The sequence below is a fragment of the Ranitomeya variabilis genome, chromosome 4, assembly GCF_051348905.1.
Source record: "Ranitomeya variabilis isolate aRanVar5 chromosome 4, aRanVar5.hap1, whole genome shotgun sequence".
NCBI classification, from domain to species: domain Eukaryota; kingdom Metazoa; phylum Chordata; class Amphibia; order Anura; family Dendrobatidae; genus Ranitomeya; species Ranitomeya variabilis.
This window is the reverse complement of record NC_135235.1, coordinates 765,430,130-765,449,891: the sequence shown is the minus strand read 5'-3', so window position 1 is coordinate 765,449,891 and position 19,762 is coordinate 765,430,130. Positions and strand designations below refer to the sequence as shown.

General features: G+C 42.2%; 1 protein-coding gene across 1 annotated transcript in view; it reads left to right on the top strand.

Annotated features, from left to right (window-relative positions):
* LOC143768288 (uncharacterized) overlaps window positions 1-19,762 on the top strand; it is a 67,264-nt gene that overhangs the window by 32,563 nt on the left and 14,939 nt on the right. The window contains exon 11 of the mRNA XM_077256982.1: window positions 6,513-7,710. Within this exon, the coding sequence (XP_077113097.1) occupies window positions 6,513-7,710 (1,198 nt within the window). The remainder of the gene's footprint in view (window positions 1-6,512; window positions 7,711-19,762) is intronic.

The window sequence follows — 19,762 nt, the reverse complement described above, 5'->3', positions numbered from 1 at the left end:
CGTACGTAGAATGTGCTGACAAGGTAGAAAATCACTTGAAGAAAAATATTATGATGGGCCTGTAAGAGAAAGCGGAGGGTAATGATGCTGTTGGCTTCCTAGAACCCATTTTTTTTTCTTTTCTAAGCATGAGCATCTCATTAACTGAAAACTACAAATACAGATTAAACAACAACCACAAGACGGATTTCATCACCAGGTATCGGTGTAATCAGTATAACGGCACCGACCTGACAGTGTCTGTAGTCATTGAGCAAACTTTTTCACATGACTGTAAATTGCCAGCATGAGAGAATTCTGACAGCATGCAGTGTGCACTGTGAGAATTCAGAAATCTGCAGTCACAAATAATGACTGCAGACCCATTACAAACCTGGACAACCCCTTTAATCCCTTAAGCCCCGAGGGTGGTTTGCACGTTAATGACCGGGCCAATTTTTACAATTCTGACCACTGTTTCTTTATGAGATTATAACTCTAAAACTCTTCAACAGATCTTGGCGATTCTGACATTGTTTTCTCGTGACATATTGTACTTCATGATAGTGGTAAAATTTATTCGATATTACTTGCGTTTATTTGTGAAAAAAATGGAAATTTGGTGAAAATTTAGAAAATTTTGCAATTTTCCAACTTTGAATTTTTATGCCCTTAAATCACAGAGATATGTCACGCAAAATACTTAATAAGTAACATTTCCCACATGTCTACTTTACATCAGCACAATTTTGGAACCAAAATTTTTTTTGTTAGGGAGTTATAAGGGTTAAAATTTGACCAGAAATTTCTCATTTTTACAACACCATGTTTTTTTTTAGTACATCTCATTTGAAGTTATTTTGAGGGGTCTATATGATAGAAAATAGCCAAGTGTGACACCATTCTAAAAACTGCACCCTTCCAGGTGCTCAAAACCACATTCAAGAAGTTTATTAACCCTTCAGGTGTTTCACAGGAGTTTTTGGAATGTAAAAAAAAACAAAAAAAAAACATTGAACTTTTTTCACAAAAAATTTAATTCAGATCCAATTTGTTTTATTTTACCAAGGGTAACAGGAGAAAATAGACCCCAAAAGTTGTTGTACAATTTGTCCTGAGTACGCTGATACCCCATATGTTGGGGTAAACCCCTGTTTGGGCACACGGCAGAGCTTGGAAGGGAAGGAGCACTGTTTTACTTTTTCAATGCAGAATTGGCTTGAATTGAGATCGGATGCCATGTAGCGTTTGGAGAGCCCCTGATGTGCCTAAACATTAAAACCCCCACAAGTGACACCATTTTGGAACGTAGACCCCCTAAGGAACTTATCTAGATGTGTGGTGAGAGCTTTGAACCCCCAAGTGTTTCACTACAGTTTATAACCCGTGAAAATAAAAATTCTTTTTTTTTTCAGAAAAATGATTTTTTAGCCACCAGTTTTGTATTTTCCCAAGGGTAACAGGAGAAATTGGACCCCAAAAGTTGTTGTCCTATTTGTCCTGAGTACGCTGATACCCCATATGTGAGGGGGAACCACTGTTTGGGCGCATGGCAGAGCTCGGGAGGGAATGAGCGCCATTTGGAATGCAGACTTAGATGGATTGGTCTGCAGGCGTCACGTTGCATTTGCAGAGCCACTGATGTACCTAAACAGTAGAAACCCCCCACAAGTGACCCCATATTGGAAACTAGACCTCTCAAGGAACTTATCTAGATGTGTTGTGAGAACCTTGACCCCCAAATGTTTCACTACAGTTTACAATGCAGAGCCGTGAAAATAAAAAATCCTTTTTTCCCACAAAAATGATTTTTAACCCCCCAAATTTTTATTTTCCCAAGGATAACAAGAGAACTTTGACCACAAAAGTTGTTGTCCAATTTGTCCTGAGTACGCCGATACCCCATATGTTGGGGTAAACCCCTGTTTGGGTGCACGGGAGAGCGCGGAAGGGAAGGAGCACTGTTTTACTTTTTCAACGCAGAATTGGCTGGAATTGAGATCGGATGCCATGTCGCGTTTGGAGAGCCCCTGATGTGCCTAAACAGTGGAAACCCCCAATTCTACCTGAAACCCTAATCCAAACACACCCCTAACCCTAATCCCAATGGTAACCCTAACCCTGACCCACCCCTGACTCTAATCCCAACACTCATCCCAACCGTAAATGTAATCCTAGCCCCAACCCTAACTTTAGCCCCAACCCTAACTTTAGCCCCAACCCTAACTTTAGCCCTAGCCCCAGCCCTAACCCTAGCCCTAATGGGAAAATGGAAATAAATACATTTTTTTAATTTTTTTATTTTTCGCTAACTAAGGGGGTGATGAAGGGGGGTTTGATTTACTTTCATAGCGGGTTTTTCAGCGGATTTTTATGATTGGCAGCCGTCACACACTGAAAGCGCTTTTTATTGCAAAAAATATTTTTTGTGTTACCACATTTTGAGAGCTATCATTTTTCCATATTTTGGTCCACAGAGTCATGTGAGATCTTGTTTTTTGCGGGACGAGTTGACGTTTTTACTGGTAACATTTTCGGACACGTGACAGTTTTTGATAACTTTTTATTCCGATTTTTGTGAGGCAGAATGACCAAAAACCAGCTATTCATGAATTTCTTTTGGGGGAGGCATTTATACCGTTCCACGTTTGGTAAAATTGATAAAGCAGTTTTATTCTACGGGTCAGTACGATTACAGCGATACCTCATTTATATCATTTTTTTATGTTTTGGCGCTTTTATACGATAAAAGCTATTTTATAGAAAAAATAATTATTTTGGCATCGCTTTATTCTGAGGACTATAACTTTTTTATTTTTTTGCTTATGATGCTGTATGGCGGCTCATTTTTTGCGGGACAAGATGACGTTTCCAGCGGTACTATGGTTATTTATAGCCGTCTTTTTGATCACGTGTTATTCCACTTTTTTGTTCGGCGGTATGATAATAAAGCGTTGTTTTTTGGCTCGTTTTTTTTTTTTCTTACGGTGTTCACTGAAGGGGTTAACTAGTGGGACAGTTTTATATGTCGGGTCATTACGGATGCGGCGATACTAAATATGTGTACTTTTATTGTTGTTTTTGTTTTTTTAGATAAAGAAATGTATTTATGGGAATAATATATATATTTTTTTTCTTTATTTAGGGTTTTTTTTTTTTTTTTTTCACACGTGGAAATTTTTTTTTTTTACTTTTTTTACTTTGGGGGGGGACATCACAGATCGCCGATCTGACAGTTTGCACAGCACTCTGTCAGATCGGCGATCTTACTTTCATCGGAGCAGGCTGCAGCCTGCTCCGGAAGTACTCCCTGCAGGACCCGGATGCAGCCCCGCGGCAATTTTGGATCCGGGGACTGCAGGGAGGAGAAGCTCGTTACAAGGTGAGTACATCACCCGTGAGCGCGGCTGATCGGCTATGACGTACTAACCCGTCACTGGGAATTAAGTCCCAGGTCACCTTGACGGGATAGTACGTCATATGGGATTAAGGGGTTAATGCTCCTAACATAAATAAAACCATGAGTTAGTCAGTATCACAAATAACATTTACATCCAGGTACCTTATAGATGACGTCGTCTCTGGAGTCGTTCTTTTTTTCATCTTGTCCAGACCCCATGATGAGTTTTCTCACCCACAACCGTCTCTGCAGACTTCCATCTTCTCCGCTCTTTTGCAGAAAATCTCCACATGATGCCATTAAAGGGAACCTGTCACCCCCCCCCCCAGGCGCTTGTAACTAAAAGAGCCACCTTGTGAAGCACTAACGCTGAAATAAACACTTATAAAATGTGCCTCCACATACCCTGAAATCGTCTCGGGGGCAGGACTTTCCTTCCTAATTAGGCGCAGCACAGCCGTCACTCCGGAGCTGTGGGCGCCGCCTCCTCTTGCTGCATTATCGTCCTCGGCACCTGCGCTGTAAGTTTTTATTTCCGGGCATGCGCAGTTGCGCTGCCCTTCATACTTTCAGCGCAGGCACCAGGACGATAATGCAGGAAGAGGAGGTGGCGCGCACCGCTCCGGAGTGACGGCTCTGCTGCGTCTAATTAGGAATGAAAGTCCCGCCCCCGGGACGATTTCAGGATATGTGAAGGCTCATTTTATTTTATAAGTGTTTATTTCAGCGTGTACAGGCGTTTGTAACTAAAAAGCCACCTGATCAGAATGCAGCATTAGTGCTGCACAAGGTGGCTCTTTTAGTTACAAACGCCCGAGGGGGGTGACAGGTTCCCTTTAACCCCTTAAGCCCCAAGGGTGGTTTGCACGTTAATGACCGGGCCAATTTTTACATTTCTGACCACTGTCCCTTTATGAGGTTATAACTCTGGAACGCTTCAACGGATCTTGGCGATTCTGACATTGTTTTCTCGTGACATAGTGTACTTCATGATAGCGGTAAAAATGTTTTGATATTACCTGCGTTTATTTGTGAAAAAAAAAATGAAATTTGGTGAAAATTTTGAACATTTCGCAATTTTCCAACTTTGAGTTTTTATGCCCTTAAATCACAGAGATATGTCACACAAAATACTTAATAAGTAATATTTCCCACAGGTCTACTTTACATCAGCACAATTTTGGAACCAAAATTTTTTTTTTGTTAGGGAGTTATAAGGGTTAAAAGTTGACCAGCAATTTCTCATTTTTACAACACCATTTTTTTTAGGGACCACATCACATTTGAAGTCACTTTGAGGGGTCTATATGATAGAAAATACCCAAGTGTGACACCATTCTAAATACTGCACCCCTCAAGGTGCACAAAACCACATTCAAGAAGTTTATTAACCCTTCAGGTGTTTCACAGGGATTTTTGGAATGTTTTAAAAAAAAAAAATGAACATTTAATTTTTTTTCACAAAAAATTTAATTCAGCTCCAATTTGTTTTATTTTACCAAGGGTAACAGGAGAAATGGACCCCAAAATTTGTTGTGCAATTTGTCCTGAGTACACAGATACCCCATATGTGGGGGTAAACCACTGTTTGGGCGCATGGCAGAGCTCTGAAGGGAAGGAGCGCCATTTGACTTTTCAATGCAAAATTGACTGGAATTCAGATGGGACGCCATGTTGCGTTTGGAGAGCCCCTGATGTGTGTAAACATTGAAACCCCCCACAAGTGACACCATTTTGGAAAGTAGACCCCCTAAGGATCTCATCTAGATGTGTTGTGAGAGCTTTGAACCCCCAAGTGTTTCACTACAGTTTATGACGCAGAGCCGTGAAAATAAAAAATATTTTTTTTCCTAAAATGGTGTTTTAGCCCCCCAAATTTTTATTTTACCAAGGTGAACAAGAGAAATTGGACCCCAAAAGTTATTGTCCAATGTGTCCTGAGTACGCCGATACCCCATATGTTGGGGTAAACCCCTTTTTGGGCACACGGGAGAGCTCAGAAGGGAAGGAGCAATGTTTTACTTTTTCAACGCAGAATTGGCTGGAATTGAGATCGGATGCCATGTCGCGTTTGGAGAGCCTCTGATGTGCCTAAACAGTGAAACCCCCCAATTATAACTGAAACCCTAATCCAAACACACCCCTAACCCTAATCCCAACGGTAACCCTAACCACACCCCTAACCCTAATCCCAACCGTAAATGTAATCCAAACCCTAGCCCTAACCCTAATGGGAAAATGGAAATAAATACTTTTTTTTTTTTTTTTTTTTTTTTTTTTTAATTTTCCCTAACTAAGGGGGTGATGAAGGGGGGTTTGATTTACTTTTATAGCGGATTTTTAATGATTGGCAGCCGTCACACACTATAAGACGCTTTTTATTGCAAAAAATATTTTTTGGCGTTACCACATTTTGAGACCTATAATTTTTCCATATTTGAGTCCACAGAGTCATGTGAGGTCTTGTTTTTTGCGGGACGAGTTGCCGTTTTTATTGGTAACATTTTCGGGCACGTTACATTTTTTGATCGCTTTTTATTCCGATTTTTGTGATGCAGAATGACCAAAAAACAGCTATTCATGAATTTCTTTTGGGGGGGGTTATACCATTCCGTGTTTGGTAAAATGTATGACGCAGTTTTATTCTTTGGGTCAGTACGATTACAGTGATAACTCATTTATATCTTTTTTTTATGTTTTGGTGCTTTTATACGATAAAAACTATTTTATAGAAAAAATAATAATTTTTGCATCGCTTTATTCTGAGGACTATAATTTTTTTATTTTATCGCTGATGAGGCTGTATGGCGGCTCGTTTTTTGCGGGACAAGATGACGTTTTCAGCGGTACCATTGTTATTTATATCCGTCTTTTTGATCGCGTGCTTTTCCACTTTTTGTTCGGCGGTGTGATAATAAAGTGTTGTTATAGGCAGAATGAACAAACAGTTGAACACCACGCACTACTAGCTCATCTAACAAGGTTTTCTATTAGACTGAACTGTCATTGTCTTGGTAAATAATGAAAGTTTTTTACATAGCTTGCCATTTTTATGGATAGTTTAAGTAGAAATGTTCAAAAATATAAAACTCGAGGATCTTTTATTTAAAAAAAATGTTTTTTATCTTAGCAGATGACTGTACCAGGAGATCAGAGGGACAGCTGACATCTTCAATTTTTAAATCTGATGATCTTGAGATCCCACAAGATACAAATGAAGTGATTGCTTTTACTCCAGATATACCATCATCCATTCACAGCAAAGATCTGTCATCTGATCTTATGAAACAGGTCCCATCTTCTAATTCATTACTGACTTCTAAGGAAAATCAAAGTCTCAAAAGAGGCATTAAAAAACAAAGCGCTCCTAAAGCAAAGAAGTCATTTTCATGTTCAGAATGTGGGAAATGTTTTAACGAAAAATCACGTTTTGTTACACACCAAAGAACTCACACAGGGGAGAAGCCTTTTTCATGTTCAGAATGTGGGAAATGTTTTAACCTGAAATCAGATTTGGTTACTCACCATAGAACTCACACAGGGGAGAAGCCTTTTTCATGTTTAGAATGTGGGAAATGTTTTGCACATAAATCAGTGCTTGGTACTCACCAGAGAATTCACACAAGGGAGAAGCCTTTTTCCTGTTCAGAATGTGGGAAATGTTTTAACCAGAAATCAGATTTGGTTACTCACCATAGAACTCACACAGGGGAGAAGCCTTTTTCATGTTTAGAATGTGGGAAATGTTTTGCACAAAAATCACTGCTTGTTACTCACCAGAGAATTCACTCAGGGGAGAAAGCTTTTCCCTGTTCAGAATGTGGGAAATATTTTAACCAGAAATCACATTTGGTTAGTCACCATAGAACTCACACGAAGGAGAAGCCTTTTTCCTGTTCAGAATGTGGAAACATTTTTAAGTATAAAGAGACTCTTGTTGTACATCAGAGAACTCACACAGGGGAGAAGCCTTTTTCCTGTTCAGAATGTGGGAAATGTTTTAACCAGAAATCAAATCTTGTTTCACATGAGAGAACTCACACAGCAGAGAAGCCATATTCATGTTCAGAATGTGGGAAATGTTTTAAATGGAAAATAAATCTTGATAGCCATCAAAGAACCCACAAAGGGGAGAAGCCTTTTTCCTTTTCAGAGTGCGGGAAATGTTTTAACAAGAAATGGCATCTTGATACTCACCAGAGAACTCACACAGGGGAGAAGCCTTTTTCATGTTCAGTATGTGGAAAATGTTTTACCATCAAAGGGAATCTTGTTACACATGAGAGAACTCACACAGCAGAGAAGCCATATGCAGGGGCTGACTGGCCCAGGTGGCAAAGAGGCAAATGCCCCCCGGCCGCTCCCCCAGCAGCTGTTCAGGGCCGGCTGCCTGGTGGTGGCTACAGCCACACAGCAAATTGTGCGCAGCCATGTCTGCTGTACTGTGACGCGGCTGGCAGCAGACACAGCTGCATCACAGTTAGCGCACACGTCTGCGCTGGGGCCAGGAGCTATGCTTGGCTGTCACCTTGATGGCTGCACAGCTACTGCTCCCTTCATGTTCTCTATACTTCCAGGTTAGGTGTTGGGCAAGCGCGATGGCGTCCTCACACACATGCCGACATGACCCAGACTGGTGAGGTAAGTATGAAGAACTTTTTTGTTTTCTTTAAAAAATAAATTTACTGGTGGGCAACTGCAAGTTATGAAGTGGGGGGTGTAAGGAGGCTGCACATTATGGAATTTGGGGGTAAAGGAGACTGCACATGATGGAGTGAGGGGGTAAGTGGGGCTGCACATGATGGTTGAGTGGGGCTGTACATGATGGAGTGGGGCTGCACATGATAGTTTAGTGGATAAAGGAGACTGCGCATGATGAAGTGGGGAGAGTGTGCTGTACATGAAGGAATGGGGCAGCACATGATGATGTGGGGGTAAGGGGGATTGCGCATGATGAAGGGGGAGTGGGGCTGCACATGAAGTGGGGGGTAAGGGGGACTGCACATGATGAAGTGGGGGGTAAGGGGGACTGCACATGATGAATTGGGGGTTAAAGGGGACTGCACATGATGAAGTGGGGGGGTAGGGACTGCACATGATGAAGTGGGAGAAGGGGACTGCAGGACTGCACATGATGAAGTGTGTCTGATGTGGGACTGCTCATGATGAAATGGAAGGGGGATAGGGGGCTGCAAATGATGAAGGGGCACTGCAGATGAAGTGAGGGGGTGATAGGGGACTGCAATGAATGAAGTAAGGGGACTTCAAATTAGAGTGGGGGGACTGCAAAATGATAAATTCAGTGTGAGGGACAGGGGACAGCAATTTAATTGAAGGTGGGGGTGGGGAGAGCAAATGATGATCTAGGGGAAGAACAAATAATGAATTTTAAGGGTGGGGGAGTAAATGATGTATTGAATGTGGGGTAGAGCAGTTGATAATGAATAGAGGGTGAGAGAGAAAGAAATGACAATGAATTGGGGCGGGAGGGGCATGTAACTATAATGAATCGGGGTTAGGGTACCGTTAAACTAAACGACTTACCAACAATCACGACCAGCGATACGACCTGGCCGTGATCGTTGGTAAGTAGTTGTGTGGTCGCTGGGGAGCTGTCACACAGATAGCTCTCTCCAGCGACCAACGATCAGGGGAACGACTTCGGCATCATTGAAACTGTCTTCAACGATGCCGAAGTCCCTGGGTAACCAGGGTAAACATCGGGTTACTAAGCGCAGGGCTGCGTTAGTAACCCGATATTTACCCTGGTTACAAGTGAACACATCGCTGGATCGGCGTCACACACGCCGATCCAGCGATGACAACGGGTGAGCAGCGACCAAAAAAAGGTCCTGATCATTCCCTACGACCAACGATCTCCCAGCAGGGGCCTGATCGTTGGTCGCTGTCACACATAACGAGATCGTTAAGCGGGATCGTTGCTACGTCACCAAAAGCGTGACGTTGCAACGATATCGTTAACGAAATCGTTATGTGTGAAGGTACCTTTAGGGTTAGAGTGGCAGGTACATAGTGGGGGGCATTGAGGATGAAGTGACTGGTAATGAATTGGGGGAAAGAGTACAGGTGCTAATTAATTTATTAAATGGGGAAAGTGGCTATTTATAGTTAGTGGGTGCACAGTGGTGGATTATAATTTATATTTGGAATGGTCGGTTAATAATAATAATTATGATAATTTTATTTCTATAGTGCCAACACTTTACATTTTAGAGGGGACTTGTACAGACAATGGACATTAAGCATAACAATAAACACATAGATCAACAGATACCAAAAGGAATGAGGGCCCTGCTCGCAAGCTTACAATCTATGAGGTTGCATAATAACCAATTGTATATTGTTTGTGGGTGCACCTCTGTATTCAGATGTCTAGTGTACACCATGTTCCAAATTATTATGCAAATTGGATTTAAGTGTCATAAAGATTTAATTGTTTTGTTTTTCAAATAAACTTGTAGATGGTATTGTGTCTCAGGGCTTAATGGATCACTGAAATCAATCTTAAACACATGTGATCATTAGTTTTCCAGGTGATTCTAACTAAAGAAAAACTACTTAAAAATCATGTTCCACATTATAAAGCAGACCACAGGTTTCAAGCAATATGGGAAATAAAAAGGATCTCTCTGCTGCTGAAAAGCATTAAATAGTGCAATGCCTTGGTCAAAGTATGAAAACATTAGATATTTCACGAAAACTTAAGAGTGATCATCATACTGTGAAGAGATTTGTGACTGAAACAGAGCACAGACAGAGTTCATGCAGATAAAGGCATAATGAGGAAGGTTTTCTGCCAGACAAATTCATTGGATAAAGAGAGCAGCTGCCAAAATACCATTACAAAGCAGCAAACAGTTATTTGAAGCTGCTGGTGCCTCTGGAGTCCCTCGAACCTCAAGGTGTAGGATCCTTCAAAGGCTTGCTGTGGTGCATAAACCTACTATTCGGCCACCCCTAAACAGTGTTCACCAGCAGAAACGGTTGCAGTGGGCCCAGACACACATAAAGACTGATTTCCAAACAGTCTTGTTTACTGATGAGTGTCGAGCAACCCTGGGTGGTCCAGATGGATGGAGTAGTGGATGGTTGGTGGATGGCCACCATGTCCCAACAAGGCTGCAACGTCAGCAAGGAGATGGAGGAGTAATGTTTTGGGCTGGAATCATGGGGAAACAGCTGGAAGGGCCCTTTAAGGTACCTGAAGGTGTGAAAATGACCTCTGCAAAGTATATAGAATTTCTGACTGACAACTTTCTTCCGTTGTATAAAAAGCAGAAACGTGCCTTCAGGAGCAAAATCATCTTCATGCCTGACAATGCACCATTTCGTGCTGCAAAGAATACCTCTGAGTCATTGGCTGCTATGGGCATGAAAGGAGATAAACTCATGGTGCGGCCACCATCTTCCCCTGACCTCAACCCTATAGAGAACCTTTGGAGTATCATCAAGCAAAAGATCTATGAGGGTGGGAGGCTGTTCACATCAAAACAGCAGCTCTGGAGGCAAAGAAATACAAGCAGAAACTCTCCAAAAACTCACAAGTTCAATGGAGGCGAGAATTGTGAAGGTGATATCAAAGAAGGGTCCTATGTTAACATGTAACTTGGCCTGTTAGGATGTTTTGGCGTTAAATATTTTTTTTGTTCAGTGAATGTGACCTCCTAATGCTGCAAATTCCACAAATGAGCATTTTCAGTTCTTTAAAACAGATCAAATGTTTAGAAATTCTACTGTGCCTAATAATTTGGAACAGTGCATTTTGAGTTTTTATTCATTTTGGAGATTATACTGTTATCATTGGGAGGTTTCTCCAATAAAATTCGATGTATACTCTAACGGGTGATGACTTTTATTAGACTGACTGTCATTTGCACCGACCATTTAGGAAAATCCGAGAAAAATATAATTTGCATAATAATTTGGAACATGGTGTAGAAGAAAGGGAAAAAGTGGGGAATGTGGTCTGGAAGCCGTGCTCTAGGTAACTGTGTTATTTTATGCAGTGACGAGTCCTGGCTGGAAGAAGTGATGGCAGTCTGTGCTGGATGAAAATGAAAAGCAAAGATGAAGGACTTCAGCTAGAGACATCACTAGTGAGTGAGTGTATTACCTGTACACTGACACTATACACTGTATACTATATACAAAGCTCCTGTGTATAATGTCACTGGCCGTGGTGATCACTGTATTACCTGTACACTGACACCTTATACAGATCTCCTGTGTATAATGTCACCAGTGATCACTGTAGTATCTTTACACTGACCGTAAATACAGAGTTCCTGTATACAATGGCACTTAGTGTTGTGCTTTTTTAAAATTAATGATCAGTATTGTAGTATAATAGTAGTAAAAGTTGTACACTCCCTGACAGAAGTAATGTCGCTTATCCATGTTATGTAAATAAAAGCTTATAACCTGATGTTAAATTCATCCATTGGTTGTATAAATTATTCATTTGAAAGCTAAAACCTCCAAAATGTGGTTTAGGTTAAGAAAATAAATTGACATCAATGCAGAAATATTGATCAGTTAATGGACACAGAATGGTCAGATTTTAGCAAGACAAAAGTTTTGTCGCTTGGTAATATAATGCACCCAATCCTAGTTTACACCCTCACCTGTGCTCAGTAAATGATAGGTTATTTAGTGTGTGTGTGTATAAAAAGAAACCCAGCACCCCAGACCTTCACTTGAACTGCAACTTGAGCTCTTGACAACATGCCAAAAATCCACCCTGCGACCAAAGCCTGGATTATTAAGAGGCTGAAGACCAGAGCCACTGCAGATGCGGCGGGCACCTTTAATGTGTCTCAGCGTCAAGTACAAAGAATTTAAAAAAAAAGATTTGAAGAGACTGGAAAGGTGTTTGACTAGCCCAGGTCCGGCAGACCCCACAAGACAACTGCTCAGGAGGAATGTTTTTTGGTTAGAAAATCCAAAGCAAGCCCCTCTTCCACTGCAGCAGAGCTCCAACAGGTCTGGTCACCTCAAGTCCCTGTGTCAACTAGTAAAAGTTAAATTCACCGAACGTGACACGCCGATCGTTAGCAAGGCGCGGGAGCGCCGCTTGTCATAACAGACACTGCAGGTCCACACTACTGGACAGGATCTTCCATAGGCCTACATTTAGATTACAATAGAGCTTATATTGCACCGCTGGGACTTTCCGCCTTCTCTGTATATCACTATCTTAGCTGGAACAAGCGATTACGTGACAAAGGCTCTGGTTGAGCCGAAACGTTGTATATAAAAAATCACAGATGTTGTAATATTCTGTTACGCTCCCAGTTTATGTATAATAAATTTATACCAGACTTTGCATAAGAAACCTAGAGAGAGTGCAGTGAATTTAACTTTTTCTGTTATTCTGGGCCATTGGTCCGTTACACCAGCACCTCGCCATATTAAGGCTGAGTGCACACCTAAACCTTTACCTGTGTCAACTAGAACAGTTTGTAGGATTCTGTCTCAAAATGGCGTCCATGGTGGAATCAGTGCCCAGAAGCCAGCACTAAACAAAAGGCAAATATAAAACCGTGTGGCATTTGCAAACGCCCACAGCCTGCTAAATAGATGGACACTGGAAAAGTGGCAGAAGATGGATTTCTCTTCAGTAGAATTACACCACAGCTGCCACAAACACTGCAGGAGACCTACTGGAGCCAGTATGGATCCAAAACACACCCAGAAGACAGTTAAATTTGGTGGTTGAAAGATCATGGTCTGGGGTTACATTCAGTATGGGGGTGTGCAAAACATTTGCAAGGTGGAAGGCAATATCAATAGCCTAAAATATCAAGAAGTATTAGCTACCTCTTATATTCCAAATCATAAAAGAGGTCAAATTCTGCAGCAGGATGGTGCTCCATCTCATACATCCATCTCTACAACAAAGTTCCTCCAAGCAAAAAAGATCAAGGTTCTCAAGGACTGGCCAGCCCAGTCACCAGACATGAACATCATTGAGCATGTTTGGGGAAGGATGAAAGAGGAAGCTTGGAAGACAAAACCAAAGAATCTAGATGAGCACCACAACTTCATTCACTAATGTTATGCAACATATATTTGTATTTTAAGTTAATTATTTGTCTGTGGGCAACGAAAATTTTGTCTTGCCAAAATCTGACCATTCTGTGTCCATTACCTGATCAATATTTCTGCTTTGATAACAATTTATTTTCTTCACCTAAATCACATTTTAGAGGGTTCCAGCTTTCAAAAGAATAACTTATACAACCAATGGATGAATTTAACATCAGGTTATAAGCTTTTATTTTCATAACATGGATAAGCGACATAACTTCTGTCAGGGAGTGTATGGTGGCATCATTGGTCTTTGTATAGAATGTAGTTTCATGTAGAGGTAATGGTGATATATTATGTATTCTCTGTGTAGTGGTGATAGTACTAGGCACTGGGTAGCTGTATTGTGTGTATGTTTGTAAGCAAGCTCCGTTATGGCACCATATCTAAGCAGTAAGCTTGGTTCTGGTACTCTATCAATGTAGTAATCTAGATTATGGTACTGTATGTATGTCGTAATCTCAGTTCTGCTCCAGTTTCTATGTAGCAGACTTGGTTCCATGTAGTAGACTTATTAAGCTCGGTTCTGCTCCCTTACCTCTGTAGTAAGCTCGGTTCTGCTCCCATATCTCTGCAGTAAGCTCGGTTCTGCTCCCATATCTCTGTAGTAAGCTCGGTTCTGCTCCCATATCTCTGCAGTAAGCTCGGTTCTGCTCCCATATCTCTGTAGTAAGCTCGGTTCTGCTCCCTTATCTCTCTAGTAAGCTCGGTTCTGCTCCCTTATCTCTGTAGTATGCTAGGTTCTGCTCCCATATCTCTGTAGTAAGTTTGGTTCTGTTCCCATATCTCTGTAGTAAGGTCGATTCTGTTCCCATATCTCTGCAATAAGCTCGGTTCTGCTCCCATTTCTCTGCACTAAGCTCGGTTCTGCTCCCATATCTCTGTAGTAAGCTTGGTTCTGCTCCCATATCTTTGCAGTAAGCTCGGTTCTGCGTCCATATCTCTGTAGTAAGCTCGGTTCTGTTCCCATATCTCTGTAGTAAGCTCATTTCTGCTTCCTTATCTCTGTAGTAAGCTCGGTTCTGTTCCCCTATCTCTGTAGTAAGCTTGGTTCTGCTCCCTTATCTCTGTAGTAAGCTCGTTTCTGCTGCCATATCTCTGTAGTAAGCTTGGTTCTGCTCCCATATCCTTGCTGTTAGCTCGGTTCTACTCCCATATCTCTGTAGTAAGCTCGGTTCTGCTCCCATATCTCTGTAGTAAGCTCGGTTCTGCTCCCATATCTCTGTAGTAAGCTCCGTTCTGCTCCCATATCTTTGCAGTAAGCTCGGTTCAGCTCCCATATCTCTGAATCTAGTAAGTTCGGTTCTGCTCCCATATCTCTATAATAAGCTCTGTTCTGCTCCCATATCTCTGTAATAAGCTCTGTTCTGCTCACATATCTCTGTAGTAAGCTCCATTCTGTTCCCATATCTCTGGAGTAAGCTCCGTTCAGTTTCCATATCTCTGGAGTAAGCTCCGTTCAGTTTCCATATCTGTGTACCTGTTTTTAAAGCCTGTTATCTCTGCTACTTTAATGCAGTGGCCAGATATAAGCAGGGAAAAAGAGGGCCACCGCAACTCGAGGGCCACTGCCTTGTAATTGCCCCCCAGGCTGAAAATTGCCAGCCAGCCCCTGGCCATATGCATGTTCAGAATGTGGGAAATGCTTTATCCAGAAATCAGCTCTTCTTAGGCACCAGAGAATTCACACAGGGGAGAATCCTTTTTCCTGTTCAGAATGTGGGAAATGTTTTAAACAGAAAGGGAATCTTGTTAGTCACCAGAGAACTCACTCAGGGAAGAAGCCTTTTTCCTGTTCAGAATGTGGGAAATGTTTTAACCATATAGCACTTCTTGGTAGACATCAGAGCAGTCACACAGGGGAGAAGCCTTTTTCATTTTCTTAATGTAGGAAATATTTTACTTGGAAATATACTGTTAATAAACATCAGAGACGTCACATAGGGGAGAAGCCTTTTTTATGTTCATAATGTTGGAATAGTTTTAACCAAAATTGAATCTTCTGAAATGGGTTGTCTCTTGTCAGTGACAAAAGGATAAAACTAAACTATATTAATTCCAAATGTACAACTATACCCACAAGTCACCCCCTGAAGGTTAGTCAGTAGGTGACTAATAGAAAAAACATGTACCCCACAGTTCAGTATATAGGGTGAGGTGACGTATACACACTCACTCTCCAAGCCTCTCATTTCTACGGGTTTCATCGTCCTCACCAAAGGCGACTCATCAGGAGACTATTTAATATTGACCTATATTCAAGCGAGACTATGCAAAAAAAACCTAAAATCATGTTATCCGAAACAGTCAGAAAACCAGCCACATAATGGCAGATCCCAGACCTCAAACTATATACTTCGTAAGTTTATAAGCCACTCCAGTGTCAGGAATAGATAGTATGTGAAAATACAGTATAATTCTTGTGTTTTCCTCCTATAGGGACTGTCCTAGTTTGGTATTGTAACAGCTGTTAATTAGTAGTGCAAGTAATATCAAGTACAAAGGATCAGAGTTATCTTTTCCGATAAATATCTGACCAATCAGGCAACACTATAATTTACAGCATGGCCAAGAACAAAAAATACTAAAACTTAAAGGGCACCTGTCACCCCGTTTTTTCCGTATGAGATAAAAATACTGTTAAATAGGGCCTGAGCTGTGCATTACAACAGTGTATTTTGTGGACCCCGATTCCCCACCTATGCTGCCAAAATACGTTACCAAAGTAGCCGTTTTCGCCTGTCAATCAGGCTGGTCTGGTCAAAAGGGCGTGGTGTCTTCCCACAGATCTTGCTTAGTTTTCCGTTGGTGGCGTAGTGGTGTGCGCATGTCCAAGGTCCCAAATCCACTGCACAGGGGAGTGAAAAGAGCGCGATGTGTCGCGATGTGTGCTATTTCATTGGTGATCGGTGGGGGCGGCCATCTTCCTTTGGCCGCACGTGCGCAGAAGCGGTGCTCTGCTGGCCGCGGCTTCAGGAAAATGGCCGCGGGATGCCGCGCGTGCGCAGATGGAGATCGCGGCGGCCATTTTCCTGAAGCCGAGATGCGAATTCTGCTTCAGGAAAATGGCTGCCACGATCTCCATTTGCGCACGCAGATTCCTGAAGCCGCGGCCAGCAGAGCGCCGCTTTTGCGCACGCGCGGCCAAAGGAAGATGGCCGCCCCCACCGATCACCAATGAAATAGCACACATCACGCTCTTTTCACTCCCCTGTGCAGTGGATTCGGGACCTTGGACATGCGCACACCAATACGCCACCAACGGAAAACTAAGCAAGATCTGGGGGAAGACACCACGCCCTTTTGACCAGACCAGCCTGATTGACAGGCGAAAACGGCTACTTTGGTAACGTATTTTGGCAGCATAGGTAGGGAATCAGGGTCCACAAAATACACTGTTGTAATGCACAGCTCAGGCCCTATTTAACAGTATTTTTATCTCATACGGAAAAAACGGGGTGACAGGTGCCCTTTAACATTTACTCAATACTTTAAAATAGGCCAATGTATACTTCGGACAAACATACGACCAGCAATTAAAAAATATGAGTGCTCATGATTAGCAGTGCTCAAGTAAAAAATGGTTCAATCTCACCGGTATAGGTTCTTATTCATGTCCTCCACAGCCTATTTATTGCAATGGGGGAACAGGATCCGGGGGGAGAAAGAGAGGGGGATTTAAAGAGTAAAGACAGGGTAGTTTTTCTATTTCTCCCTGTCGGGCCCCTGTCCTGTTATACTACTGCCCTGACAAGGGCATTACCCAAGTGTGGACCTGCATGTAAATTGCCCAGGGAAGATGTAACCTCCCTGAAAAATGTAGTCTCCCTAATGTAGCCTACCAACGCGTTTTCTCCCCTGTCAAGGGGATTCATCAGGGGAAAAGAAGGACGAAAAAAAAAGCCAAAAAGTTGCCTGCAGTAGAAAGTCAGACTCGGCTGCACTAACTGGTGGTGTGAGTGCCTCTATACGGTGATGAATGAGACCACAAACTACTGATGAACTTACAAAGTATATAGTTTGAGGTCTGGGGTCTGCCAATATGTGGCTGGTTTTGACTGTTTCGGTTAACATGATACATGATTTTAGGGTTTTCTTCCTCTAGTTCCGCTTGAATATAGTTCAATATTAAATAGTCTCCTGATTAATAAATCCAATGAATATTCATTTCTCTTAAGTAGCGGCACACGTGACCGCCGGCAGCAGCAGGAAGCTGGTGACTGACACTGCGCACTACTGAAGAGCAATGAATACTCACTGCTCTCTGTGCGCACAATCCGGGCGAGTATTCCGGCAGCTGTGCTCTGCTTGTGACGTCCCTGCCATGTGCTGCTTGCAAGCATAAAGCAGCTGCTGGCATCGGAGCAGGACGCTGTGAGGGAGCACCGGGTAGGTTTTTTTTTTTTTTTTTCTTTCTGATGGGGCCATGCATACTAGGATGGGGGTCAATTATAAGGATTAGGCCATTCATACCAGGACCGGGATGGGGGCCAATCATACCAGAATAGGGATGGGGGCCATGCATACTAGTATAGGGATGAGGCCAGTGTAGGGATGAGGGATCCATGCATACCAGGGAAGGGATGAGGGGGTCATGTGTATCAGGATGGGGTGAGGGGACCATATATACCAGGATATGGGATATTAAGTACAGAATTGACCACATTTTTTGCTTCAATTTCTTCTCCTAATTTCCTACTCTAAAACCTAGGTGCTTCTTAGAATTCAAAAAATACGGTATATCTTTTTTTTTCTTAGTGAACTCAATCCTCGTGTTTGGCCTCATTAAAATAAAAACACTCATACTCCGCTGGCGGCCGGCTCCACTTCAGCGGTGTCGAGACTCACTGTCCCGGGGCTTATGTGAGGTGGTTACATCACACGAGCCCTGCACCCGATCAGCGGCAGCTTCACTGCTCCTTCCTTCGGACGTATTGAACATGAACAGGAAGCCAGGGCCGCGGCTGCTCTCTGCCTCATGATGCTTGATTTGTCCGAAGGTGGGGACAGTGACGTCAGCGCTGATTGGGCACAGGGATCACATGACGTAAAACCTCAAAAGACCCAAGAACACAAGTGCCAACACCAGTGAAACGGCGCCACCATGGGAGGTTTGTATGAGGATTTTTATTTTAACAGGACCAAACATGAGGAATGAGAAGGGCTTGTCCAACTAGTTGTCAACCTTTATAAACAGCGAAAATCCCACACAGGGAAAAGCCATTATTATACCTAGAGGGTGAGAAATGAATTACAGGAAAATCGTATTTTGTTGATCTTCAAAAAGAACTCAGATGGGGAGAACCTATATATATTATTGACAAATTGTACAAAAACATGATGCGCGCAGCGTGCGTTCAAGGATGGAATATTATATGGGAGTTTTATAGGATAAACCAAATACCAACAGAAAATAAACGACCCAAAACAAACATCAGTAAAAATAACTCCTCTTTATTAGGTAAAGTATAAAAGAATTGCGCCATTTTCCGATACCCGTGGCATCTCCATTTTTCATGATCTTGGGTTGGGTGGAGGCTTATTTTTTGGGTGCTGGTCTGACATTTTAAATTATACCATTTTGGTGCAGATATGAACTTTTAATCTCCCATTATTGCATTTTAATGCAATGTTGTGGCGGCCAAAAAAAAGGAATTCTGGCGTTTTTGACTTTCTCATTACGCCGTTTAGCGATCAGGTTAATTCTTATTTTATATTGATAGATCAAGTGATTCTGAACACAGCAGTTCCAAATATGTGCATGCTTGATTTTTTTCTATTATATTTTGAATGCGGCAAAAAGGGGTGATTTGATCGTTTATTTTTAACATTAAACACTTTTTTTTTTCACTTTTGGCATTGTATCTTAATTAACCAGATGACTATTTTTAGCAAACGAAGAATAATAGAATGTTATCTGTATGCTGGCTCTCAAATTTAAGTGTTGATTTCTGGTTGGTCAAGAAAACAGACTTTTGTTTGTGTAAGCCTGGAATATTGACTTTTATTGTGCTCTTATCCTTGATCACTAGTGATGTTTGCTGATATGCTAATTATGCATTGTGTTAAGGTACCGTCTCACAGTGGCACTTTTGTCGCTACGATGGCACGATCCGTGATGTTCCAGCGATATCCATACGATATCGCTGTGTGTGACACGCAGCAGCGATCAGGGACCCCGCTGAGAATCGTACGTCGTAGCAGATCGTTTGGAACTTTATTTCGTTGCTGGATCTCCTGCTGTCATCACTGGATCGGTGTGTGTGACACCGA